Here is a 27,987-nt window from a genome sequence, read left to right as displayed (position 1 = left end):
TGTAGGCCGGTTAATGTTTTATTTTATAATTTATCTCTTTTTGGGTATTCTATTTCTAGATTACCCCAATTAATAAGCAATAAGGTATATGAGTCCCAGTCTAATTACGTTATCCAGTGAGATGTCATTCTTGCCTATAAGCAGTTGAAAAACAACAGATCCCTAACCAATAAAATACAGTCCAAGTAGGATAAATCTAATTTAATTTAGCGATTACTATCAAGACACTATCATACTTACCATAATCACATTGGATATGTACTTGTTATGTTTAATCACAGAGCCTCCAAACTTGTCACCCCCTGTTATTTCCTATTCAAAGTATACTGGGAATACACTCTCTATTTTTCCCTCAATATACCAAGTAAGTCAACGCTGTGCAATACCTAGTGGAAAATATATTTATGTAATCTATCTGAATCATTGACCCTGATTTATGAAAGCTCTCCAAGGCTGGAGAGAATACACTTTGATCAGTGAAGCTGGGTGATCCAGCAAACCTGGAATGGATCTGCTCCAGGATTCAAAACATTTGCTAGCAAATAGAAAAGGATTTTTAAAAATCTATTCAATGTTTTCTGGATCACCCAGTTCACTTCTGAAAGTGTATTCTCTCCAGCCTTGGAGAGCTTTCATAAATCAGGGCCATTGTGTGCATATATATTTATCCATATATTTTTTAGGGTCTCAAAATCCTCTGAGGAAGCCTACGAGAGTGAAACGCATTGGGAGAGACTTTAACTATGTGTGGCATAATTGATCTACAACATACTAGACTCTGAACATATGAGAGTATCTTTAAAAACTAATGTTTGGTCAAAACTGACGAGAAATGTCAGTATTGGCTTTTTATTAAAAATTGTATGCTGTTTGCAGAATTGTGTATTTTATTAAGTTGAATAAATGATTTTTAGATCTATGACTTTGCCATAAAAAACCACTATCTCTTTTCATCCCTCTTTTCCTTATACTAATTTTATTTGAGGGTGGCCAAGCAACTCTTTGAACCCTCAGTCCATAGTACTCTAAATATGAGACGGGGTGTGGAAAATTTGTTTTCCCCTGGCTTTAAATTTGTTTGTGTTTCAACACTATCTTATTGATTTTGTATTACAAAATATATTTTCGACTTATATTCTTACATTTTATTTATATAGCGCTGATATATTACACAGCATTAAACAGTCCATAGTCATTTCACTAGCTGTACCTCAAAGGGGCTCACAATATAATGTCCCTATCACGGTCATATGTATTTATTACAGTCTAATGTGAATTTTGGGGGAAGTGAAAGTGAGAGGAAACCCTCGCAGCTACAGTCCTGGCCGAGATTGGAAACTGGGACCCAGCGCTGCAAAGGCCAGAGTGCGTTACCTAATATGTGTACCTTTAAAATCCTGATAGTCAAAGATTTAGTTATTCAATATTCTTGTGTGTACAAATATTTAGGTGATGTTAGAAGGTGTTATTATTTTAAAACCATGTGAGATTTTGGCAGCCTACATGTATTTTTATGTATTTATTATCCATGATTTAAAATGATTAAAATAAATTGTAAAATAACAATAACATTAAAAAAATAAGAGGCTCTAGTATATCTTTACATATTTTTAACAAGGTACTAAAGGCAAACAAGAACACAAATGTTTAATGTTACATTCCAACTTTATTTTTATACATGTACCATTATATTGCCTTTTGTTTTACACAATGTTGTATTGCTTTTAGTGACAACATATATCTATTGGTAATTATTTTTTCCGTTTGCATTCACAGGTTTCTTTACAAATAAAGTTAACTCTGAGGCTTTCTTCCATACTTTCTTCCGGTTCATCACACATGTCTACCAATTCCCCACACTCATCATACAAATCCTCATGGGGGCAGTAGTTGGCTGAAATCATCAAAGTACAATTTTATTTATAATGTACACTTAAAGACACAGTCAGCTTGATTAAGCAGGAAAAAATGACAATGACATTGCAGAGGACCACTACTCTATCCCACCTAACTTAATCTTTTCTTTTGCAGTCAGCACTGAAATCACCAGTATAGACAACCTTAGGGAGCTTTGATGTCTCTTTCTTGGTTCCATAGGAGCACTCAGGTCTGCTTCAACAGATGAGGTCACATCCTTTGTTGGGAGGTAAGATGGTGTGGAAACATGGACAAGTTGAAACATGGACAATGAAAATGAAGGGAGTCCTTTGCAGAGACACTGTCACTTTTCCCTGCATGGTGCCATTTGTTATTTTACATACATGCCTACATCTTTTGTGCAACAATTTATTTACATACATGCTGTTCCATTAAACTGAAATGAAGTAAAATATACAGTAAATAAAACAGAAAAAGTCACAATAGGGTAATCCAATTTTCATTACCAGAGGTCAGCAAAGAGTAGATGTCTGTGCCAAAATTAGCAACATCAATACCTATAGGAATCTTTAGGAACCAATAATTGCTTGTATTTGGTACAACATTTTTGTTGCAACCCTACTTTTTTATTATGTTTATTAAGTATTATAAGTGTATCAGAAAAGTACAGTTTTAAACAGGTACACACACCTGTGTTGCGTATGTAATGATATCTGGGAACTAAAACTATAATTATCATATGGTTGAAAACCACTTTGATAAGTTCTAGTTGCTAGTGGGGATAGGAGCTGTGATTGTCAGTTGAGTTTACCAGCTATCAGTCCACACAATGCAAGCTAACTGTAAAAGTTGGCATAGAGTAACTTTCTCATGAGCATTGTTTGTGGACAGATAATCTACAGATTTTAGGTATTAAGCAACAAGTATACCCTTAATTCCCTACCTGACCAGCTCTGACACATGCAGAATACTTGTAACATTTGAAATCTTGCAAGATATGTCTTTATTTGGTGACACATCTCCCTATCACTGGCCACTCTAAAATGGCGTGCACTGTATGCCACAAGTATGTCTGACTGTCAGAGATGCTTGTAATTGTCTGCTAACTACTCGCCTTCTTGTTGTCTTATTAATGGTATATACTGTGGTTCTTGAAAGTTTGTGTACCCTTTAAAATTTCCAAATACCTTTTTATGAATATGATCCAAAACATTGTCTGATTGTAAAACAAGTTCTAAGAGTAGATGAAGAAAACCAAGTTAAACAAATGAAATATTTTGTTTCCATATTTGGTCATGTATTCATTGAAAAATATGATTCAATAACATATCTGCGTGTGTCAAAGGTAAGTAAATCCTTAGGTTTATCATATAATTTGGAGGAAAATCAGAATCTGGGGTTTTTAATCAATAGGATGACAATAAGGTGTGACTGAGAGATCCTGTTTTTTTAATAATGGGGATCCAGCAAAGCCTGATCACACATAAAACAGATTTGTGGATGTGTATGATGGCTCAATCAATGAAGATGCCTGAGGGGCTTAGAAAAAGAGTTTTTGATACCCATAAAGCTGAAATTGCTCTATTGTTGTGTGTGCCAATATTGACAGAGGGTAAAGATGAGGGACTGATGGAAATTTAATTTAAGCCAAATGTACATAAAATGTGTTCAGTGCATAGGAAAACTAGTAAATAAAAAAATAAAATGTAATAAAAAAAATTATCTAAAAGAATGTTCACATTCTCTAACGAGATATGGTCACTTACCCATTTATTGCACTAACATTGGATCATCCAAGCAAAGTTATGATCACTAATGTATGCTCAATTGCTGCCTTCCTCCGAAATTCACTAGTTAGTGTGTGTTGAATGCTGCCAACAGAAGGTGGCACTTTGCCTTCTCCTCCCCAACAATATATTTGTGTTCAGGCCTACAAAATGCTCCCCATATCCTGAAGTCCCACTCTAAAGTGGGGGAGCAATGAAAGTATAAGCATGGGTAAGTAAGTGGGCTAGAATCATTAGGGTGCATTAAGATGTATCATCTCTTGATGCTTTCTTGATATTGTCATGCTGTTAGAAGTATGGTTACCAGACCAGGTGATAAGAGGTCATAACAAAAGGTAGTAAAAATTATCTAATTATGGGGCAGGTCAAAAGACAGAGACTAACTTCCAGTATACTGATATGGAGACAAATCAGGAAAGGAAGATATGGTAAGCCAATTTACCAATTATGGTTTATTGCTACAGGAACCTTTATACTATACTACGGACAAGCATGAATGTTGTTACAAAGTTGTTTCAAATAACCTTATTTTTTTCTTTATGTTGATTTACTACAGAAATAAATGTTGTTCCCAAAATAGTCCCTTGCATGAGATATCTTACCTAGCGTAGCTAATTAGGTGCGACTCTGCAGATTCCAACCATCTAATCATGTGCATGTTTTTTTTTTTTTTTTTTGCAGGTGACTGTTTATTTTTTTAAAAGTAAGTTATCATCTCATTCACTAAGAAAAGTGATTTATCCCTTCCAAGTTAACAGTTAACCTTAGTGGGTGAACAACCTAAATTCCACTAGTAAAACAACTCCACTGTGTTCAATAAAGAAAAAGACTTACTGCATAAGCCATTAAGGCAGTGGTCAGTACAATTGGCACACTTTTCTCCAGAAGTATAAGGACTACTAATAAATTTTTTTTCATTTCCTCTGTAAGAAAAAAAAAATAGTTGAATGTATTAAAAAAAATACACACATAAACAAAGAGAATAAAATAATGCCAGTATGGTCCAAACAATAATTAATCAACATAGGGCAAAAATACTACACAAATAGCTGAACTACTAATATCATATCTCACAATATTTTCTTCTGTCTTCATCAGTGAAGGGTCTCATTTATCCAGATGATGGTATATCTAGTAGTAGTTAATTACATTAAATTGGACTCGTTCTAGAATGTAGAAAATGTTTTACCCCTTGTTCCACACACTTTCTTTTTCATTTGGTCGTGTTAGGACTATGCTCCCTTGCTAGTGACACAGGATTAACTGAGGCGTGGAGTCTAACTGATGCCTGGTTTTCCCAGAGCACTCTGCTAGGGGGTTACTTTGCTACAGGACTTTGCCAAAATATTAATAATTTGCTAGTATTAATATATTGCCGACATATCTTGCAGTGCTTTACGAAGTCTGTAGACATGTCATCTGTCCCACAAAGGGGCTCACATATAACACAGGGGCGCCATATAACACAGTGCTCTACAAAGGCCATTGTCATATAACTATAATGGCTTTGATGATCAACATTTTGTTAGTCCGGGATAGACCTTTTTCAAACTCTGCCTGAAGTATCTACTGAATCTTGATCTTACATAGAAATGTTTTGAATTATCACTGAGTTGCCAAGGTTACAAATGGCACTCTAGTTCTAAATAATTTTTACCTGTGATACAGAACAATAAATGCCCTGATCATCTTATCTGAATAGATTTTCTTTAATAAAAGTTCAACTACACAAATGAAAGCAATAGGGGAAAGAACTTTTGATATTGCTATTAAAGCTTTTAATGGACCTTAGAAGCATTTCAGGGATTACAATTGTCTCAAAAGTATTTGAAACATACATATAAACATATATAAAAAAAATATATAAACAATGTAATGCACAAATACATAAAGCTTCAACAAACATACAAAACCTGCACTTTATAGTAAAAAGTTTGTGGACACAACTAGTTTTGGTCAAATAGCTCACTATTCGATTCGACCGCTATATGGTCAAATAGAGCAAAATTATTCAGGTGAGCGAACATCGAATTCGAACTCCATTAAAGTCAATAGGGAAAAACTTTGGGTTGTTTTTCGGGACTGTGTAGAGCATTTACAACCTATAAATAAAAAAACATGTCAAGACTCCCTCAGCTTTGCACAACAGTATACAAATAAAAAAAAATAAGGTAGGTTTTTTTATGTTGCTGGCAAGGCCATTTTATGGGGTGGTCAAGGGAACATGCTGGATTTTTTACAGGCCTCCGAGTAGAGGCAGAGAGGGCCCCGAGGGGGTTCCTCCGGTCCAAAAATTAGCCACCAGGTTTCACAGTTCCCTTACAAGACATACACAGGCTTCGCAGTACAGGCAGAGGTCCCCGAGGGGGGGGGGGGTGTCTTTCGGTCAAAAAATTAGCCAGTTACACAGCTCTGTTACAAGTTATATAGGCCTCACAGGAGCGGGGACCACTGCCTGGTACCCAGCACTAGATGCCAGACTAGACTCAAGCTCAACAGGGTCTTCTTTCTCCGCTGATTCCGCCAAGTCTGTTCCCTTTTATGTGGTTTTGCTACATAGTAGGTAGGGACAGACTGGAATCTCATTCATCCATTCATGTCTCTAATAGCTACAGCTTCTACACTGTCTATATATGTGATGGCCTCAACCTCTAATGCCCTCCTTGCTCTGTCTCAGGGCCCACTGCCTCCTCCTTATGCTGTTACTGCTGCCGCCTGCCCAGTACCCAGCTTTAGATGCCAGTTACCAATGCTGTCCATGCTCTGTCTCAGAGCCACCGCCTCCTCTTCCTGCTGTTCCTGCTGCATGCCCTAGGTTTGAGCGATATGAGCAATCAGGATGCAAGTATAATGCTGATGAGCCAGCTGATTCGAGTGGTTGTCATCTTTAACCCTGGAGCGCAACTCGAAGCGGAAGTGGAAGTGCATGTCAATCACATCAAATTTGTGCAAATCTGCCGGAGTGGTGTTGTAGAAATTCCCTTCTATGATGTCCCACCGCACATTAGGAATTAGGTACTCCAGCCCTTCACCAGCTTTGAATCCAACAGGCATGGCCATGTTCCTTATCACCAGACATTCAGGCTTAGCACCTTGGTGAGCCGAATAAACAGGTGGTCCAGGTTGGTTTTGTACATTTCCAGTGATTGCTCATAAACAACGTTGAGCTGAGGTCCCTGTTCGAAGTGGGCCAGCACGCTCTCTATGCACTCTGAAAAGACACGGGTCAGGAAATAGAATTGTACAAGGTGGTGGTCAGTTCTGTAATGACACACTTTGCGGTAAGTTATGCCATTGTGCATTTCACCCAGACGTGTCCCCCAACGTGTCGTTTGCAAATTATATCTCACCCTTCCCTTTGAGCGGTTCTCAGTCCGAAACTCATCATTCTGCAGTATTTTCAATAGATCTTTGTAGACGGATCTGTGAATGGAGTCTCCCAGGAGGGCCACATACTTGTTGTGGAGAGGTCTCCTGACGTCTGCAGAGCTGAATAACTTCATGGCCCAATCTGGTCATCCAGGACCTCCCGGTTCCCGTTAAACATACCGATGTCTCCCATCTCATTACCTCGACAAATACAGAGGGTCTGCTGTCCCACTTCTCAGTTCCGGGGTAACACACACTGAAATTCGGTCCAATAAAGTGTGGTGCCGATGGATAAAGCAGAAGACGTGGCCTTCTACGTTCAATCACAAATTTCATGTTACACACTTGCATTACATACTTTGGGGTGTCAATAAAGATGCACTACACCCAGACCCTAGATTCCAGTTATTAATGCCATCCACACTCTGTCTCAGGGCCTACTATTCAGTGAAACAACATGAAAGGGAACAAGCTTGGCGGAATCAGCAGGGAAAGAAGACCCTGTTGAGCTTGAGTCTAGTCTGGCATATAGAGTTGGGTACTGGGCAGTGGGTATGCGGCAGCAATATAAGCAGGAAAAGTAGGCAGTGGGCCCTGAGAAGTGTGGATGGCATTGTTAACTGGCATCTAGAGCTGGGTACTGGGAGGAGGCGGCGGTGGGGCCTGAGACGGAGCAAGGATGGCATTAGTTGTTGAGGCCATCACCTATATGGACAGTGTAGAAGCTGTTGCTATTGGAGACATTGCTGTGTGGGGGACTGCCTTTTCTTAGTTGCTAGCTGTAACTTTGTAAAATGCGGCCTGAATAACATTGTTTACTGGCATCTACAGCTGGGTACTGGGCAGGCAGCAGCAGTAACAGCAAGAGGAGGAGGAGGTAAGCTCTAAAACGGATCAAGGACAGCATTAAAGATTGAGGCCATCACCTACATGGACAGTGTAGAAGTTGTAGCTAATGGAGACATTGCAGTGTAGGGGACTGCCTTTTCCTATCTGCTAGCTGTAACTTGTAACCTGTAACTGTAACTAATGCGGCATGAACAGCAATATTAACTGGCATCTACAGCTGGGTACTGGGCAGGCAGCAGAAGTACCAGCAGGTGGAGGAGGCAGTGGGCTCTGAGACCAAGTGTGGATGGCATTAGTATCTGGCATCCACAGTTGGGTAATGGGCAGGCAACAGCAGTAACAGCAGGATGAGGAGGCGATGGGCTCTGAGACCAAGTGTGGAGGGCATTATTATATTGCATCTAGAGTTGGGTACTGGGCAGGCGGCAGCATCAGTAACAGCAAGAGGAGGAGGTGGTGGGCTCCGAGACAAAATGGGGACGACATTAGACCAAGTGCGGATGGCATTAGTATCTGGAATCTAGAGTTGGGTACTGGGCAGGCAGCAGCAGTAACAGCATGAGGAAAAGGCGTTAGGCCCTCCGACGTAGTGTGGACAACATTAGTAACTGGCATCTAGAGCTGAGAACTGGTCTGGCAGCAGAAATAACAGCAGGAGAAGGAGGTCGTGGGCACTTAGACGGAGCAAGGACCTCATTAGAGGTTGAGGCCATCACCTCTATGGACAGTGTAGAAGCTGTAGCTATTGAAAACATGAATAGATGAACGAAATTCACACTGCCCATTCCTACTATCTAGTGAAACCACATAAAAGGGAACGGGCTTGGCGGAATCAGCGGGGAAAAACAGACATTTTTAATAATTTGTGGATATCTAGCAAGTGCTATCACAGTTAAATATCTGTATTTGTTTTAGAGAAATACATACATTTGTATGGCATTGGGGATATTTAGCAAAGTGAAATCAGAATAAAATATTTTTAAGAGAGAAATATAGAATTTTTTTGGCCTTTTAGATAGATACAAAGTGCTATCAGAATAAAATATCAGTATTTCTTGGAGAGAAATATATAATTTTTTATGGTCTTTTGGATAGATTCCAAGTGCTATCAGAATTAAATATCTATATTTTTTTTAGAGAAATACAGAAATTTTTATGGCTTTGGGGATATATAGCAAAATGGTATCAGAAATAATATCTGTATTTTTTTTTTAGAGAAATACTGCCATTTTTATGGGTTTTAGGATAGATACCAAGTGCTCTCATAATTTATTATCTGTATTTTTTATCGATAAATACAGAATTTTTTTTTGTGATAGATTGCAAGACGTATCTTAAATTATGATACCTTCTTGCAATCACAAAAGCTCTTGCTATCTATCAAAAAATCCCCCAAAAAAAGTCTGTATTTATGTAAAAAAAATACAGCTATTTCATTCTTTTAACACTTGCTATCTGTCACAGATCAGCAGCACTGCTGATCTGGTACTTGTTGTCCTTCTGGTAGTGTTTGATGAGCAGCTGTTCCCACTTTGCTCTAGCTGCTCTGCACTTCAAACTACCATTTGTTTCTCACCTGTCCTCCTAGCCCAGCTAGTCTGTCAGTCTCCCTATATATGCTGGGCTCAGTCAGAGTTCTATTGCCTCAGCAATAGGTTTTACTACCTGAGGTTCCTGTGTAGTATTCAGTTTCCAGTCCTGGTTTCCTGTTTCTGACCTTGGCTTGTCCTGACCGTGCCTGTTCTCTGCCTGCCCTGAGCCGGTCCTGTTTTCACTTTTGAATCTGCCTGTCGATTTTGTAATGTGTCTTTGGTTATTTCAAGCTGTCAGCTGCTACCTGCATGGGTGAGTCTGAGGGCCACAACCTGGTTACTGTTTGCAGCAAAGCCCAACACCCCTTGCGGGGTGCTCTGGTGAACACCGGGCGGTACCTTGGACTCTGATATCACCTCGGCTAAACGTGCTGGTAGCACAGATGGTCCACCTCCTGTCAAGTGTCCTGTTCATGACACTATCAAAAAAAAACCATAAACATTTCTGTGTTTCTCTCCAAAAAATACATATATTATTTTATGACACCTCTTGCAATCTATCACAAAAAACAGAAAAAATTCTGTATTTATCCATTAAAAATACAGATATTTCATTCTAATCCCACTTGCTATCAAAAAAGCCAAAAAAAATTCTGTATTTCTCAAAAAAATACAGATATTTAATTCTGATACAGATATTTAATTATGATTAGGGATGAGTGAACACCTGGAAGTTCGGTATACTTGTCTATTCAGCACAAGATACGGACAAGTCCTGTGGGATCCATGCCTGGTTCATTTTAATGAACATGAGCTCTTTATCATTGGCTGTGGACAGGTAGCTGCGCTTGTCTGTGATTACCCCCCTGCTGTGCTAAACACACGTTTGGACAATACACTGGCCACAGGGCAGGCAAGCACCTCCAAGGCGTAAAGGGCAAGCTTAGGCCATGTGCCTAATTTAGAGACCCAGAAGTTGAATGGGGCAGACCCATCAGTCAGTACGTGTAGGCGTGTGCACACGTACTGTTCCACCATGTTGCTGAAATGCTGCCTCCTGCTAAGACGTTCAATATCAGCTGGTGGTGCTGGTTGTTGTGGCGTGCTGATGAAGCTTTTATATATTTCGGCCTTGCTAACCCTCCCTTCTGAGGGGCTGGCGGTGCCCAAGCTGTGTTGGTGACTTCTTCCTCCTCCCTTGCCTTTGTCTTGTGCTTCCACTGAGCCCGTGCTGTCAGGTAGGACTGCCATCAGCAGCGCGTCTACCAGTGTGCACTTGTACTCGCGCATCTTCCAATCACGCCCCAGTTATGGCACATTGTCCTTGTAGCAGGAATCCAGCAGGGTGGCCACCCAGTAATCAGCACTGGTTAGAATGTGGGCAACTCGGCGGTCGTTGCGCAGGCACTGCAGCATGTAGTCGCTCATGTGTGCCAGGCAACAACGAGGTGTCCTCTGTGGGAGGTGTATCGCCTCTGTATCCTGTGTCCTCTGTATCCACCCAGCCATGCTCCAGTGATGCCCATGAGCTGCTTTGGGTGCCACCCTGCTGTAAACACCACCCTGCAACTCTGACATATCAGGGTAATTTTTCAGGAACCTCTGCACCACCAAATTCAGCACATGCACCAGGCAAGGGATGTGCGTCAAAATGGCTAGGCCCAGAGCTGCTACGAGATTTCGCCAGTTGTTCCATGTCACACAGCTCCTGCGTGGTGTGGATTTTTTTCCCCTAAACAGATGGGTTTCAAAACAGCCTGCTGTCGTTTCCCCCTGGCTGTGCTGAGATGGCGGTGAAGTTTTACGCTGACCAGATGAGGAAGTGGTAGAGGGGAAGCGAAGTAGGAAGAGGAGGCAACAGGAGGCAAAGAGAAACGTCTTGCAATCCTCGGTGGCGGAAGGACATATGCCAAACTGCTATCCGCCTCCAGCCACCACTGCATTTACCCAGTGTGCAGTTAGGGAGATATAACGTCCCTGCCCGTGCTTACTGGTCCATGTATCGGTGGTTATGTGGACCTTGCCACAGATGGCATTGCGCAGTGCACACCTAATTTTGTCCGCCACTTGCAGGGCAGGGATGGCTATACTGGAAAAGTAGTGGCGGCTGGGAACCACGTACTGTGGGACAGCCACCGCCATAAGGTTTTTAAAAGTCTCAATCTCCACCAGTCGGAATGCCAGTATTTCAAAGGCCAGGAATTTAGAAATTTTGGCATTCAGGGCCAGGGATCGTGGGTGGGTAGGGGGGTACTTCCTCTTTCTCTCCAGTGTTTGGGAGATGGACAGCTGAACGCTTCCATGGGACAGTCTGGTGATGCTTGGTGACGGTGACGGAGGTGGTGATGTTGCTGCCAAATCCTCTGTTTGCAGGGTGGCAGGTGCCACTGTCACTCCAGAGGGGGAGGAAGAGGCCGAGACTGCAGCAAAAGAGAGAGCAAGAGGAGCCAGAGATCTTTTGTGGTTTTTGAGGTGTTTACTCCACTGCAGCTGGTGCTTTGCATTTAGATGCCTGATCATGCAGGTGTTGCTCAGGTTTAGAACATTCATGCCTCACTCCAGGCTCTGATTGCACAGCGTACAAACCACTATGGCTATGCACTCCTGCATGAAGGCTGTCATGTGGCTTAAAGTTCCCACAGCTGAGGTAATTCTGGATCCACACTCCTGTGGGTCGAACAGCAGCACAGGGTTGTCCTCCTCCTCCGCCTGGTCTTGCCATTCACGGGACATTCCACCTTGTGTTTGGGTGGATGGATGCCATGTACCCTCAATATCCTCCTCTGCCCCTTCCTCCCCTTCTCCCATGCCTGCACTGTCCTCCTCATCCTCTTCTACCTCCTCCCCTTCCTGGATTTGTGGTGCACTATGCCTAGTAGGCACCCATGTCCGAGATGATGTTTGAAATGTCATTTCTTGATGCAGTGCTCGCTCTGTGTGGTGTCTGAGATCCACCATCATCTGTTCCAGCAGGCATATGATGGAGATGGTGTCACTGACACAGGCCTGATACCTACTGATCTTCCTGGTCGCCTCTTCAAAAGTTGACAATACACCTTAAATGAACAGACTCTGCCACGTAATCCACCACTGCTTTCTGTTGTTCAGCCAGCCCCTGCAGCATGTAAAAGGTGGAATTCCAATGAGTGGCCAAATTAATCACAAATTAACTGGTGCACTAGCAGATTGAGATTTCGCTGTAAATCCACCAATCTGGGACTGGCTGGTAATCAGGACTGCATGGCAACATCTAAATTGTGCAGCGAAATAGCAAACTGCAGGTGGTTCCTGGCAGTGAACAGATGCTGCCGAATGGGAGGTGCTGGGTCTCCATGGCAAAGTATCTCTGGAGGAATAGGTTGAGACACAAGAATCAAAGAAGGAGGTGGAAGTGGAGGTCGAGGAGGAGATTGCATGGCAATGTGCTCAGAGCGGAGGTAGGTATGCAGGCCTTGCTGAAGCTGCATCGTCCCCTGCTGCCACCAAAGTTGCCCAGTGAGCTGTATAGAAAATGTATCTTCCTATTCCATGCTTGCTCGACCAACTGTCGGTTGTCAGGTGCACCTTGCCAGAAACTTAGTGCTGCAGGGCTGTGGACACATTGCTCTGCACGTGTTCATGCAAAGCAAAACACATTTTTCTGCAAAATACTGTCACTTAGGCATGACGTATTGTGGGTTCGCGCAGAGGAATGGTAAGAGAGGAGCTCTAACGCAAACAGCTGTGCAATTGCTGCATTGATCAGCTTTGTTTTGGGGCCATTTGGGTCATATTTCCTCTTGCGCTTGCGGAAGGTTGGATGCTGCTAATGCTAACCACAGAAAGAATGGACGATGGGGTAGAAGGTGTGGAGGATGGCAATGATGCCTGATCTTGACTGCTAGCAATGCTTCAAACAGCGGCTGATCTGCGTTGGAGCTCCTGCTCACCGCTGGTGAAGCCTGAAAAAGATAATGCCTGCCTAAATGCCCCACTCAAATTGCTGGCAGCAGCACTGGAAACTTTGTTGGCAGAAGGAGGAAAGGCAGCAGAGGAAGACCTAGCAGTTTGAGCTTGCTTCTTGGGCTAAGGTGGTCGCACAGAGCTGTGGGCTTTGACCAGGTGTTCCTGCCAGGTTACTGAGGGTTGCTTTTTAAATGTGTGCTCATGCAACTTGTTCCAAGTTTGTTTGGGTTTTTACCTCGTTTCAAGTGTTAAGCACACAGTTTGCAGATTACCATAGTGTTGTCATCACTATGGACATTAAAAAATGCCTGCGCGAACATCTAACTGGGCCGAAAACTGCTCTAGAGCTGGTGCTTGTGATGGCAGTCCGCAGTTGTTGAGGCACAGGTGTGGTGACAGCTTCCGATGATGGAAGACTATGACTTGACTCACTGGTACGTGAAGACTGCAGAGTGTGGGCAGCTTTTACCCTCTTCCGCCCTCTCCTCTTTGAGGGAGCTCTGCAACCTCCTCCTCCTCTTCTTCCTGCCTATGATGATCTCCTTGGTCACCCCAAGTAGTACCAAGGACATCATCATTAATATCATCATCAGAAGAGACAGTTTCCCTGTATGTGCCGAAAGGAAACAGCAGCCTTTTGGAATAAGTTTGAATTGTCTTGTCTGGCTCAGAGTTTTCTGGTGAAAAGTATGTGGGGGGAAAGCCTGTGAAATGACTCTCTTCATCAGATGGGTGAAACAACTGAGCATCTTGAAGGAATGCTTGTAGCTCCGCCTTTCCAACCTCTCAGTGGGACTCCTCCACATATGCAAGTGCAAGTGTGCTGTGTGTGTTGTATGCAGCACTTTCCTTCATTGGTGACGCTTGTAATATGCAGCATAGTATACAAACTATATACTGCAGTATACACTGTGTCTGTGTGACTGTCTCTCAGTACAAGTGTGATACTGTGCACGCAGTCAGGAAGGGTACCCTGGCTCAGGCTGTGTGTATGTAACACACTGACTGACTATCTGTTTGCCTATCTATGTATCTATCTTACAGTGAAACACTCTACCTATCTGAGTAGTAGATTTCAGAACTGCACCAATACAGTACAGTCCAACTATCTATCTGACTAATAGTGTGTGTGACACAGTCTAACTAAGTAAAGCACTTTTTTTTTCTTTGACAAAGCAAGCCAAGCACAGAAAGGTTGTGATGCTAGCAAATCTCTGTCAGGAGTGGTAAATGCAGGCACGCCCTGGCCTTATATAGGCCAATGGCTGCCTGTGTTGCATGCAGTGACAGACAGCCAATCGGCTGCCTTCCACAACAAACATGGAGGAGACCATCCCTGATGTTATTGGAGGGCCCTAGGCATTATGGGGGAGGTCCCCAGTCATTGTGGGAGGGCCGAATTCGGGGCTTCGAATCCAGCAAAATTCGGGTCGGGTTGACTCGAATTCGAACGGCCATATTCGGGTCGAACATTAGGACGAACATTAGAATTCGAACAAAACTAGACACTAGACACAACCATCAAAGCAATCTGAGCTTGTTGGACATCCTTTTCCAATGGGAGTTCCAATGGGTATTAGATTACATACTCAACATTTTGTAAGTTTTACTGGTTTAAGTCAAAGTTAGTTGTACTTACGCAGGGCAGTAATGGCACACGTAGATATAGCACATTTCTATGCCAGGGCAATAATGGAAAGCACAACCTATCTGCCAAGATTTGTGCCAGACAAACTGCAAAGGAGGAAAATATATCATTATCAATACAAATAGGTTTCTATTATTTTCACCTTATAGAGCTAAGTAACATTTGTAATTTAATGTAAGGTGTCTATGTTTATTACTGAGTTCCCCGGCACCACTGCCGTGACATGGCACTTATATTTATACTTATTATTCCGTCTTTGCTATATAAATTTAAAAAAAAATGCTATTTATCCTGCTTCTATGCAGATACACTGGCTTAAAGACATTTTTTATGACTCTTACCTGAAACAAACATAAAGATCAGTAAAATCAGTAAAAACTAGAACTCTTTTTTGGCAACATACCACTGAAACATATGGTAAGAATAGTCTTACTGGTACTCCCAAAGATAAAAAAAGACTGATGCATCCTTCCAAAAAGGGAATACTCAAGTTGAATGGAGAAAGACTGTTTGGTGTTCCAAGAGAATAGGCTAATATTTCTGTATGAAGAGCACCTTGACTATGTATATCCTTATGTTAAGCATAAGGCTTACTAAAGTGGAGGTAATTGTGAAGAAGGATACTTGGAGAACTATTTTTTTTATCATTTTGAAGCACTTTAGTCACCTGCTGAGTTAGTTAGTTCCTGTTGAGTGGGACTAAACTAAAAGCAAAAAAATTACACTTACTTTTAATCTCGCAGGTCCCTCGATGTCACTGGTCCTTCCCACAATCCGTTCTGGCTTCATCCTGGAGTTTTTCTTGTCCGATTGCAGAGGAAGAGCCGGGCAATGCCATCTTCAATCTTCTCTTTCGTGTTCTTCTTCAGTCTTCTTACTTCGTCACCTGATCTTGCATTGTGCAAGTGCAAGGCTAGGTGACGTAGCCACAGTAACGGGAAAAAAAAAATAAAAGCTGATCTCACTGCTCATGCTTGAGATCGTTATCTCTTTCCCTAGGAGGAAGAATGCCCCTTCTGCACATGCCAGATATTTGGGCATAAGCAGAAGGAGCAGCCAGAGCCCTGGGAGGCATGGCATGACGTAGGTATCCCGAGAGGCTCTGCGCTCCCAATAAGTCTTGATTGCCAAGACTTAAAGGGGTGGTGCTGAAACCTTTTTGTTTTGTTTTTTTAAAGAAAAAAAAAAAAAAACAACAACATTTAACTTTACATGGAAGGATAGACAACCCTTCTATATAAAGTAAAAATGTTGAATGTAGGTATAATTTAAAAATTAATTCAACATTATACTTAGAAATTAAAGCTGTACTACATGGAACAGTCAAAGATACACTTTCAGTGGCTTTCCTCCTGCACTTCAAGAATTAAAGTGGTTATTGTTAGCTAGCAAAACATAACAAAACAGTTTTAATTACTTTTTTGTGCCTTTAACAGCATATTAGACACTTTTACAATGTAGGATTGCCGTTTCTGCATTGCAAGTGAATCCAAAAAGCCAACAGGAATGAGGTATAGGATAAATTAAAGAGCTTTTAATTGTTCTTTTAGGCAAGCACACACACATTTAACCCTTACATAGTAAGGGAAGCCCCACTACTAGGGTAACATTGGATTTGGATAGTCTGAAACAATTCAGCAAATCAAGTGATATAGTTTAGTTTGAGCTAATATAAAAATAAATAGAAGAAAATGTTACATGTACCTGAGTGTAATGGCCAATTACTTTGCCCACTGCTATTGCTCCTTTGCCATATTCAAAGTTTAAATTTTCATCCCACCAACCTTGCATAACTTTAAACCAGCCTATTGGCCTGTTAGACAAGAACAGGTTCTCTCCACATCCCCAATCTAAAAAAAACAAAAAAAGATATATATATATATATATATATAAATATATATACATACGTAACAAGCAACACTCTCCAACACCAAAAAAACACCAATAGATTGAGGGTCACACAAGTCTTTCATTCTCAGGAATATGGTTTTATGTGGTCCCTAGTCTCCTCCTAGCAGGTATTTACGCTGTAAACTTTTAATAACTTCATGAAAATCTGGCCTGCTAAACGTTTGTTTTAGTAGAAGGATTTGCTTTGCTAGGAAGACATTTGCAATCTGGAGTAAAAAGGTTACCATCTGTATTGAACAAGCCAAACACAGTTAACATTATACAAAATACAGTCAAATTGTATATGGCTATCATAAAACAAAGCAGTATCCCAGCAGATATTGCACCTACGTGGGCTGTAAAAGGGTTGAAAGGATTTCATCAGTTCTCAGTGTAGATCGTTTCTCAGACTGAATTAATAATCACCAAAAACATCTGCTCGGATCAACAATCATCAAAAACATTATAACCTACATAATTGAGGTGGTCCAAATTATTTATTTAAGTTAGCAAACATCCCATTAATATGAATCAAGCAAGGACTCAATTTTATAATATACTTAATAAATATTAGAACACAAAAAATGCTCCATATAGACCTGGATGGATGAGATTGCTGTAAAAGAACTTGTAATGCCCAACAAGGCCCTATCTTCACAAAGGGCTGATTTGAGACATATGTGTAACTGTGCTAAATTTGAACATCAATGTGTCACAGACATCCTCAGGACCTGGGGATGTGTGCCACCCAACTCACACACATCTTCACAGAGCAGCAGCAGCCCAGAAATCCCATCTTCTGGTCTGAGTAATGTGACCCCATGAGAGCTGTCTCTTTACCCCAGAGGACCAGAATATTCTGTAGAAGCAGTCCATCTGCAGGAGGCGGTGTAAACACCACCTGAGCTCCCTCCGCCCCAGCACTTTCCCTGGTGGTGGGTCGGATACCATTTACCATTTTTTTTTTGAGACTGGCTGCCGGCGCCTCGCTCCCTACTTCACTTATATCAGCAATGATTCTAACCAACTATTCAATAAGCAAGCCCTTATCATCTTGAATTATCTTTACACCTTACACCTCAGCTTTGCTCCCTTGATATTTGAAAACATCCCTTGATGTACATAAGTACTTTCCTGCTACTCAGCAGACTTTCACATGTTCATCTAATCACCTCACTAATTTACAAAATTTCTTTATCTTTACATCCACACATACCAATACCACCGTTCAATTACCCTAGAGTATCTTCCTAGTCAAATCTATATTTGACAGCAATTTTTCATCCTTTAACATACTTCTGAACAAATCTTCATCAGTTATTATCAACAACATTTTCTTTTTGGGGTAACTTGGCATGAACGTCCACAGATGATTTTATCAACCCTATATTACAGTAATTAAATAGTATACATCTCAACTCTCACCTGAAGAAACCTTTTGGGCGAATTGCGTCGGGACTTGAGACCTCTTTAAACTATATCTGTACTTGAATTGTAAGAGTATATAAATGTAATCACTGTTAAATAACCCTCATTTTTAAAGGGTATATTGTGTACGTTACAGACTAGTTGGTCTATGGTAAGAATAGGTCTAAATTGCATGAGATTAAAATATAATAATTGTTTTAAAAGTGCCTACAAAAGCGTGTCTATCCTTCCATCTCATTATACAATTACCAGTTACCATAAATTTCCCTATAAAAAGAAGAGGCTGGCCACAGGATGTTGCCCAAACAAGAATTTCTCCTAGGCTCTGCTTCCATGTGTCCCTGTGTGCATTCCTGATCCTGACTTCTTTGGAATACCGACCCCAGCTCTGTCTGGCTATTCTTGACTACTCCTGATTGCCACCTGCCCTGACCTCTGGCCTCTCTGACTTAGCTTCTGCCTCACACTTCTGTACTAAGCTTTGGTCCTAACCTGTCAGCAGGTACTAGCCCCTGCATGCATGGGAGCCACAACCTGACAACAGCCTGCACCTCAACATCCTTCCCTCTAGAGGCTCTGGAGAAAACCAGGCTCTGCCAAAGTGGGCTGGTGACATGGTGAGTCCATCATCCCACCATGAGACACTAACACAATGCTAATGCAGAATAAAAAGTCCGAAGTAGGGCAGTCTAAGAACTAAGAACAGTCTAAGAACCATTGAAGGGGATATACAATGGTATGAGACCCTCCACCTTACAGCAAAGCACTGCCTTGCACAGGTGTGCATCCTACTTTCTTCCTTCAGAAACCCCATCCTTTTATATGTGGGAGCTGGCCTGTCCATAGGACCTATTAGGACATATTGAACTTTTGGGACTTATCTTACCAGAGGCAAAGGCTATGCAGTAATTTACAGTTCCAGATACAAACCTTAACATATTTGTATTTTTTCAAAGGTCGTGGCTTACCTCAAATAAAAGGTGCCTCTAAGCTTGAACCCCATCCTTAGTTGTTACTTACCCGAAGTCCTTCGAAAGTCTTGTTTGCTATGGCCAGATGGACATGTTTTAGCCCAGTTCTGTGCATTGAGTGCTACGTGGTCAAACCATTTCTAATAGAAAAAGCAATAAAAACAAGCAAAGTGTATGAGTGCTGCTATAGACCAAAAAGATCAGCCCTAAACAATTGTGAATAAACTTTTCCTTACATTATATTTTTACATTGGGTAAATCCCCACCTGTATAATTCAATAGGGGACAATTTATAACAGAAAGTGGATATACCTATTCACTCTGTAATACATTCAGCAGTAGTTTTTAATTGTGTGTCCCTATCCAAGCTTTTTGTTTTAAGCATACTACTATTTTGTATAAATGTGACTGTTTACCTTTTGTTTTTAAAGCAGCATCAGGTGTTATATGGTAGCATTACTGCTCTATAAATGTACCCCTCAGTGGAAGAACTCCAGCCAAAGCCTTTGCGGGTGTCACAGATCCCCACAGGACCAGGAGATATTCTCCCTCTTCTGAGTCACCTACCTTGCACTCCCCAGCTTTGACCAAAAATTTACTGGTCCACCTGCTCTGAATCATGTGACTGCCTAAAACTTGCCCTCCTACCCCAGAGGACTATAGTATTCCGCAGACGCGTTCCATCTACTGGCGTAAGAGTGAACACCACCTGAGCTGCCTTTGCTCCAGCATTCCCTCTGGTTGTGGGTTTGGTTATGTGCTGGCCCCCCCTGTATAAGGAAGTGACAAGGTGTTATGCAAGTTGTCTGGTTGTCATATTGATCTGTACCACAATATGTTCTAGGTGACTTACTCAGAAAATTCTCTCAGATAGGAGGCAGTAGTGACAGTCTACAGTTTTCTTCTTTCTTGTCTTTGTTAATTTATGGCATTAATTAAAATATTTACAAAGGTGCTATTTTAGTAGCTAGAGGTTATATCATTCTATATTGCCCAGGGACTAGTAACATAACCAGTTTATCATTTATGCGAATGTATTAAAATAATAACTGCAAACCTGATCTATGAAGTCATGTGTAGCTTGAATTTTAATTCTAGATTTACATTTAAATAGGAGTTTGTCTTTTTTGGTCACTATTTATTTACAAATCCAATGCTTTTCTCAGGTTTACATTTTGTGCATTATTTGTGTATTATTTGCATGGTCATAGACAATTTTGAACAGAAAAACAATTACCATCTTTAGCATATTTGCTGGGGGTGGTTGAACCTTGCTTCTCAGTTCATTGTGTCTGTTAACAATAAATGTTCTGATTTCCTCATTGTCACATGAGTTCTTTGAATAGAATTCCTCCTGGAAAATCATGAGAATCTTTTGTCAGTGAGAGATGAGTAATATTCATATCAGTAATATACCTCTATCAGATATAGCAGAAATTTGAAAAAATGTAATAAAGCCTTTACACATTACTGTCCCTTATATCATCAATTCTTCCAAAAGTTTTAAAATATAAACTACTGGTACAGGTAGTCTCCGAGTTAAAAGAATTCGACACACGGACAACTAGAACAGGGCTTCCCTGCTCACTTGTGTACCGGACGGAGGCTTGATGGAGGGAGGGAACAGTTTGCATGACTTGCAGAAGAATGTTTTTGGTTGTAACTCTTTAATAACCAAGAAAAACTCTGCAGGTGATATTTTTGCATATCAAAGCATATCTTGCTCCAGAAGTTAATGAATGTGTAGGCTTCATATAGTTTTTTTTTGCTTTGTTTGTAATTACCTCACACTGAGGATTTTATACAGTAACTGACACCATGCTGCATAGTAATATGTTGAAACAAACATCAGTCCTAATTGCATTTATTAAAATATTGTACCTGTTCCGACTTACATACAAATTCAACTTAAGAATAAATGTACAGTCCCTATCTCGTATGTAACCCAGGGACTACCTCTATGTTGTACTGGTAGATACTGGTTTGATAAGCAGTAGAACAGTATGTAGAGCCTTGAATAGACCTCAAAGAGAGAGAGTCAAATATATATATCTGTTGCAAAAGACTGTAATATTTATGAGACAAAAGTCAAAAAAATGATAAAGTGACATGATAGTATGTAAGCATCTTGGATAGGCCTCAACTTAAATGTCCAATAAAGTGTAGGTTTTATCTTGCACTAAATGATGGAGTGTAATATTCATGAGACAATATTCACATTCTAGAGTGTCAGGACAGTATGTAAGCATCTTGTTTGGCTCTATTTTAGATGGAGACATTAGGCAGGTTTTATCCTGTCATTTAAAAAAAAAATTGACAAGGAGGAGGAGTAGCTATTGGTATTGCTATTGCAAAATTGTTCTCTAGAAGAAATAAAGAATTTATTAACTAAAAAAAGCATTTTAAGTGTTACATTCTGACACTATTTTGAAATAAAAAAAGAAAATAAAAAGCTTTAGTTACAAAAAAGATTTTAAACATTTGTTAAATATTTTTTATATTATAATTATTTTACAATTATTTATGGTTTTCCTTTATTTTTTTATTATTTACAGACAAATTAAGCACCAGAGGCAGAGCTTGCACCAAACATACTGAATCCATTGCTGCTAATCTGAAGAGGGAGTATGTTTTTAGAAATTCTAACATTAATAAATTTAGACATTTTCTATAGATTGAATATTTTTTTATTATCAGTCAATATATTAATTCTAGTGTGACATTTTTGGATTTAAATACATAGAAAAGGCTGCATGAAAAATATTTTTAAGGAAAGTGATAAGAATAAGGAATATTATGAACATCACACTAAGAGTTTGGCAACTACCCTGAAAAACTTTGTAAAAGTTATAAGTAAGTGGAAATGGTAGATTCAGAAATTTCAGATTAAACTCATTAACCTGTAGTAGCTGAAGGAACTCTTGTAAGGTATCAGTGTCACCTGTCCACAGGATCAGAATGTCATCAATGTACCTGTGCCAAGATAGTATATGGCACAGTTACATGGGGACGTCCACACTGGAAAACAATTAATTTTCTTATCTGCATAAATGGATGTTCGCATAGGTCAGGGGCACATTTTGTGCCTATGGCCATGCCTTGGACCAAAAAATTTTGAAAGTGACCAAATAATGTTATTATAATGTGTTTGTGATTCCGTCTCATGTGGTAGGAAAGAAGATTACTTCCAACCCTTTCACCTGACATATACTTCACTGTCTAATGTGACCAAAATTGTACTCTGAGGCACTTTATAGCCTTCAATTTTTTAAGTAAATCTGAAGTGTCTTTAAAATTTTGTTGTTTCATGTTAATCTATCTAGCACCAAAGTGATATTTCTCCTTCCCCTGAAGAAGCAGGTTACATTCTGCGAAATACATTGGGTTAAAGTGAATGTCTGGTTTAAAATTGTGACCTTTATGTGTGACCATTTGTGGACTGATTCAGGACGTTTTTGTAATTAAAAATGTATGCCAATTTATGTCAAATTTAATGTACAGCGCTGCGTAATATGTTGGCGCTATATAAATCCTGTTTGTTAATAATAATAATAATAATAATAATAATGCTTTTTTGATGCTTTATTAAACTTTGTACCACAGAAGCTCTGTGCTTTTTTTTCAGATTTGTACTCATTTTATGAGCAATAATAAGCTGGTTTTTGGGTGGTTTTACAAAGTGTGTCTCCCATTTGGGAGGTACAGACCTTACATGAGTATTCATTGTATGGGGACTTTTTTGCTTTTAAATCTCTTAGCTATCCTGAAAGGTTAATTGATTCAATCAGACAGAATTGTACAGAAAGAGATATTTTGAAAGCAAGATCATAAGAAACAGGATAGTGAAAACATAATAAAAGTAGTAAAGAAATTTATTGAGAGGAACTAATGAAGAAGAGGCAGTACAGGGTCTACTAGACCATACAGTGTGTGTTCCAAGAGGAACACAAGAAATATTGTGCTCCTAATCCTGTCCTCAACTCAACATGTTAGCCTCTTTAAAAGCAATTAAAAGGTATAGGGTAGATAGGCTAGAGCAGAATTATTTAATGATTGCTTGTTGTTGCCAATGTAACCAACATTGTTTTTCTCCTTGTGGAGATGTTCTAAAAAAGGGGTATACAGATTCCAAATAAGCTTCCTGCTTTCAAACGCCCACAACACTGGGGTTAGGCCATGGGGCCTGATTTAGTAACCCCCCTAGCGTTCTAATTCGGTCCATATTTCCATGCAAAAAGCGTTTTCTATAAATTTATTCTACATTGTAGGCCTGTAATTATTAGGTATAATTAACCAAAATATGTCCAATATTTAAAACATTTAATAATAAACTAAAACAACACAAAAATCCGTAAAAAAATAAAAAAAATAGGTAAACATGTAATAACTGTAAAATAACTGTACAGTAGCTTGTATATTATATATAATATATATATATATATATATATATATATATATATATATTTAAATATATAAATATATATATCTATTATTTGAGTTTCCCGTTGATCCTCCGGCCCGCATCGACACATGCATCGACGACACTGAGATAAACCCAAGGATCGTCTCTGCACACGCCGGGAGAAGATCAAAAAGAGAAAACATGTCCGGAGGAGCTGTGGGGACCAGCAGGATGCCGGGGTATGACAACAGAATAAGTTAAGTGGGGTTTTTTTATGTTTTAGGCGACCCCGAGTGTGACTCGGAATTACTGCTTTTAGCTTGTAAAATCCACCCTGAGTCACACTCAGGATTATCACCATGGGGGTTCCAAGCTCCTCCAAGGCTGGAGAGGATACAGTTTCTTTAGTGAAGCTGGGTGATCCAGAAAACCTGGAATGGATTTCTTAAAAGTCATTTCCTTTTTGTTAGCAAATGTTTTCAATTCTGGTCAAATCTATTCCAGGTTTGCTGGATCACCCAGTTTCACTGATAAAAGTTTATCCTCTCCACCATTGGAGAGCTTTAATAAATCAGGCCCATTGATGGAAGCAGGCAGGAATCTAATTTTTCAAAAGGGAGGGGGGCTATGTTTTGCTCCCTTCCTTCTTTGGTGATCTAGATTCTACAACACCTTTTTTGGATTGAACAGGGAGCACAAATTCTTGTTGCACCATTTTAAATTATCTTTAATGACCTTGTTTTAAAAAGTAGTACCCCTTGCATGTTTTTCTTTCAGATAAATGAAACAAAATATGCACTACATTTTTAACTCATAAAACTGTGGACACTGGTATATCTTACCCGTTCACTGAAAGGGTTAAATAGGACATAATCACTACATAATAAAATGTTCAGCAATGTCCAAATAGTGTTCTACATTGATTCATTCCAGAGTTGGCTCACTAATGCACAGTGAAAGGTGCTTGATCCATGATGGGAGGGGGGAAAGGGTTTGATTAGGAATTATTTGGGAATTTATACCTTGAAAGTTGGACGATCAATAAACAATGGCTTATGCCAGAAGACTTGCCTCACTAGTGATAAGATTAGTGGATTTAGGCAAGAATGCACAGTGCAAATGTATACTTTAGTTACTTAGAATATAGATCAATGGTGTTACAAAATTAAGTCATGGCAAAATATAGTGGCAGAAGTGAGTAGTTCTTGGAACACATGCAAGCATCATATTTAGGCTACAGACACAGTCAGTTACTGTGGAAGTGCAAACAAAGGACCATTCACAATAGATTCACCAGCAAATACTTACCTGACAAAAAAATTCTTGAAACGATATGATCAAGACCAAAATGCAGCACGAAAGAGGTGTCAACAAGTTCATCTGTAAACAGATTAAATATAATAAAACAATGCATAAAAATAATGTGTAGGTCGTAATAAAAGTATTATTAATGTAAGCATTTTAGGGACACAATTATTAAAAGGATAGGGTGCCGCGTACCATATTTACATCTTTTCACCACAATTTGTTAACATTTGATGTCTGTAATCATGTTTCTCTACGTCATCTTGCAGCAACAGTACAGCTGATAATTTGCCTGGCTAGACAAATAGCCTAAATTTGTTTAGTAAATTAGAACCAGTATATGAGCCAAGCAAGTAGCATTGTTTTGCTGGAAAATAAATATTTTCTGCATGTGAAGTAAGAGAGTAAGGGTGGAGAATACTTGAAGTTCTGTAGTTTAGAAGGCAGGGCTTGAAACCCTGTTTGGAATTTGTGCAGAAAAAAAGCACTGTGTTTTCTGCCTAAAATAGGAGTTAATAAAAAATAATTATATATAAGTAAATATAGGTATATACAAGTTAAGAGCAGAGTGGATTTTTTTCTGTACATGCAGCATTTTTGTAAAATATTTTGAAAAAGGCAGAATATTCATTTGAACTTCATGTTTTGATTGATTATGCCTTAAGATACACTTTAAATCATTGGTGTATTTGGCAAGCACAGCAAATAGGTTGGTCTGTTTTTTCAACAAATATAATTTGTTTTAAAAATAATAACAATAATGCAATGTGATTATTGAAGATTTAATTGCCAAAATTGGGGATAAAGACTTGTGTTTCCTGGATTATATTATCATAAAAAACATAATCCCTTGGCACATTTTAGAATTTTTATCTGTCATCCTAAAGTCAAATATTGTTCTGGAAGAAAAGCTAAGCAAAGACAAACAAAAGGCATGCTCTGATTAGCTGATGACATTTATTTTAGATAGAATGATTATAGGATTAAAGCATAAAGATTCAATGTCGTGAGCATGCTCACTGTATCTGTATTTGTTTTGAACTACACAGGCACAGAAACTAAAGCCCCTACACTTAGTTCACACTCCAAATAAATGTATTTACATTATGATATTTTACCCTTGTGCTACTCATGTTGAAGATAATAGAGCATAATATGTTTACAGGATGTTCAAACATTAAATTGACAGCTAGTGCAGTGAATTAGTGCTTAGCACTCTAGCCTAGGATAAGTTCTGTCTTAATAAAGTTTTTTCTAAATTTGGTAAGGAAGATAAGAATGCAACCTCACTGGGTGTATTTGTACACACCTTTTATGTTTTCACTTGGTAAAATGCATGATGTTATCCAATAGGGACCAAGGCTGCAAAGGAAATACATTTTTGTTTTTATCAAGTAGGTACAGAATTGTTTTAATTGTAATGCCAGGGCAAGAAAAAAAGTTCCTATACTGTATCAAAAAGTTTTGTCTGGAAACTCACTTTAATTATTCACTGACCACCAACCCTGAACTTTACATGATTATATAGCTATAAAAGGCTGTAGAAGTGGCATTAACTTTTCGTGGGCAGGAACAAATGTTAATAATAAAAAAAGTTCTGGATAAGAATATGAATGGAATAACAATGCTAAGGATGTATTGTAAACAGAATAAAATGTACTATTAATTATCTACTCAGATCAAATGGACAGCCTTTATCCCAGAAAGGCCAGCAATAATATTATTTATTCACTTAAATACCAACATTTAAACAAAAACTCTAGTCTCATGTACAATGTTGCACAGCTGTACAGATTCCTCTCCAGGACAAAATTACTTACTTTGACATTGTACACTGTGAGCTGCAAAAAGTCAAATAGCATCCATCTGATTTGTTAACTGGAGAACATCCAGTTATCCTTGACTGTCCCTGGATGATGCCTTTTTTATTCATTGCATTTCAGTTATTTCTATTGTGGAGGCTTTGTATGAACTATGGGCGGTATCCATGGTAGTGTGCATGCAAAAATTGTTAATCTGACACTCCTCAGATTGACATTTTCAGGAAGCTATGTAAAGCACCATCAGCCCCTCCCACCATCCATGATGTGAATACCCTGCAAAGGCATGCACATAGCCACACATATCATCGCTAGGTTTAAAATAAGGTATGCTATGCAATGTGACAGTCTATTGATTTGCCTTCACTCTTCTACATAAAACATGAATGGGCTGCCTCAATAATTTATGTAATTTATTATTGTTGACTTTTACATAATTAAAAGCTCAATTTAAGGACAGAAGGAGAAAAAGCAGGCTTTTTTGAAGGCACAGAGAAAATGATTATGTATAGAAATAGAGGATAATTTTAAATTAATTCATTATTTGTTATCCTTTTTTTCCTTCAGAGCACCCAAACGCCTTTGTGATTGCTACACTAATCACTGATATTTCATTATCATTGTACTGGCATAATTAGAACACTATATTATAGTAGGTCTATGTTTTTATCATAACTATAGTTTTTCTAAATGTCCTGATTGCTGCAAGAGTTACTGTATTCCCAATTACATTTTTATATGTACCAACCTGATATTGACATCTATATACCCATTTAAAATGTGATTCTAATTGATACTAGGTTCTCTGTATCCCCTGAGGAAGCCCATCTGGGCGAAACGCGTCCAGTTTGAAGGGTTAAATAAGTATTGTTACAGGACTGTATAGATAGAGCTAATGTGAGCCATATACTTGTATAAGCTATATTTTCATAAAAGGAGTTGTATCTACTCAGTTTAATTTTAACCAGATGGCGAAAATTCGAAATTCTTTGGAATGCAATGTATGCCTTGTATGCCTTACAATGTATCAAATAACACTACCCTGTTTCCCCGATGATAAGACACTGTCTTATTTTTTTTGGAAGGCCAAAATATGCTCTAGGGCTTATTTTCAGGGGGATGCCTTATTTACCCATGAAGAAGACTACAGTACACAGTTATTG

General features: G+C 39.3%; 1 protein-coding gene across 8 annotated transcripts in view; it reads right to left on the bottom strand.

Annotated features, from left to right (window-relative positions):
* Positions 1–1,646: 1,646 nt before the first annotated feature.
* The window catches only part of LOC140328057 (serotriflin-like), a 42,427-nt gene continuing 16,086 nt past the window's right edge, over positions 1,647–27,987 (bottom strand). For 4 of the 8 annotated variants that reach the window (XM_072407372.1, XM_072407379.1, XM_072407373.1 and 1 more), the window contains 7 exons: positions 25,008–25,079; positions 20,535–20,651; positions 19,347–19,437; positions 16,713–16,858; positions 15,000–15,094; positions 4,500–4,588; positions 1,647–1,894 (listed from right to left, as the gene is read on the bottom strand). In XM_072407372.1, coding sequence (XP_072263473.1) covers positions 1,752–1,894; positions 4,500–4,588; positions 15,000–15,094; positions 16,713–16,858; positions 19,347–19,437; positions 20,535–20,651; positions 25,008–25,079 — 753 coding nt within the window. In that variant the 3' untranslated portion in view covers positions 1,647–1,751. Of the gene's footprint in view, positions 1,895–4,499; positions 4,589–14,999; positions 15,095–16,712; positions 16,859–19,346; positions 19,438–20,534; positions 20,652–25,007; positions 25,080–25,199; positions 25,297–26,313; positions 26,367–27,987 lie in introns of all 8 variants that reach the window. The other 4 variants (XM_072407375.1, XM_072407376.1, XM_072407378.1 and 1 more) reach the window with 2 other exon arrangements.

Source organism: Pyxicephalus adspersus, chromosome 4, assembly GCF_032062135.1.
Source record: "Pyxicephalus adspersus chromosome 4, UCB_Pads_2.0, whole genome shotgun sequence".
NCBI classification, from domain to species: Eukaryota; Metazoa; Chordata; class Amphibia; order Anura; family Pyxicephalidae; genus Pyxicephalus; species Pyxicephalus adspersus.
The sequence above is the reverse complement of the archived record's forward strand: the minus strand, read 5'-3'. Positions and strand labels throughout refer to the sequence as shown.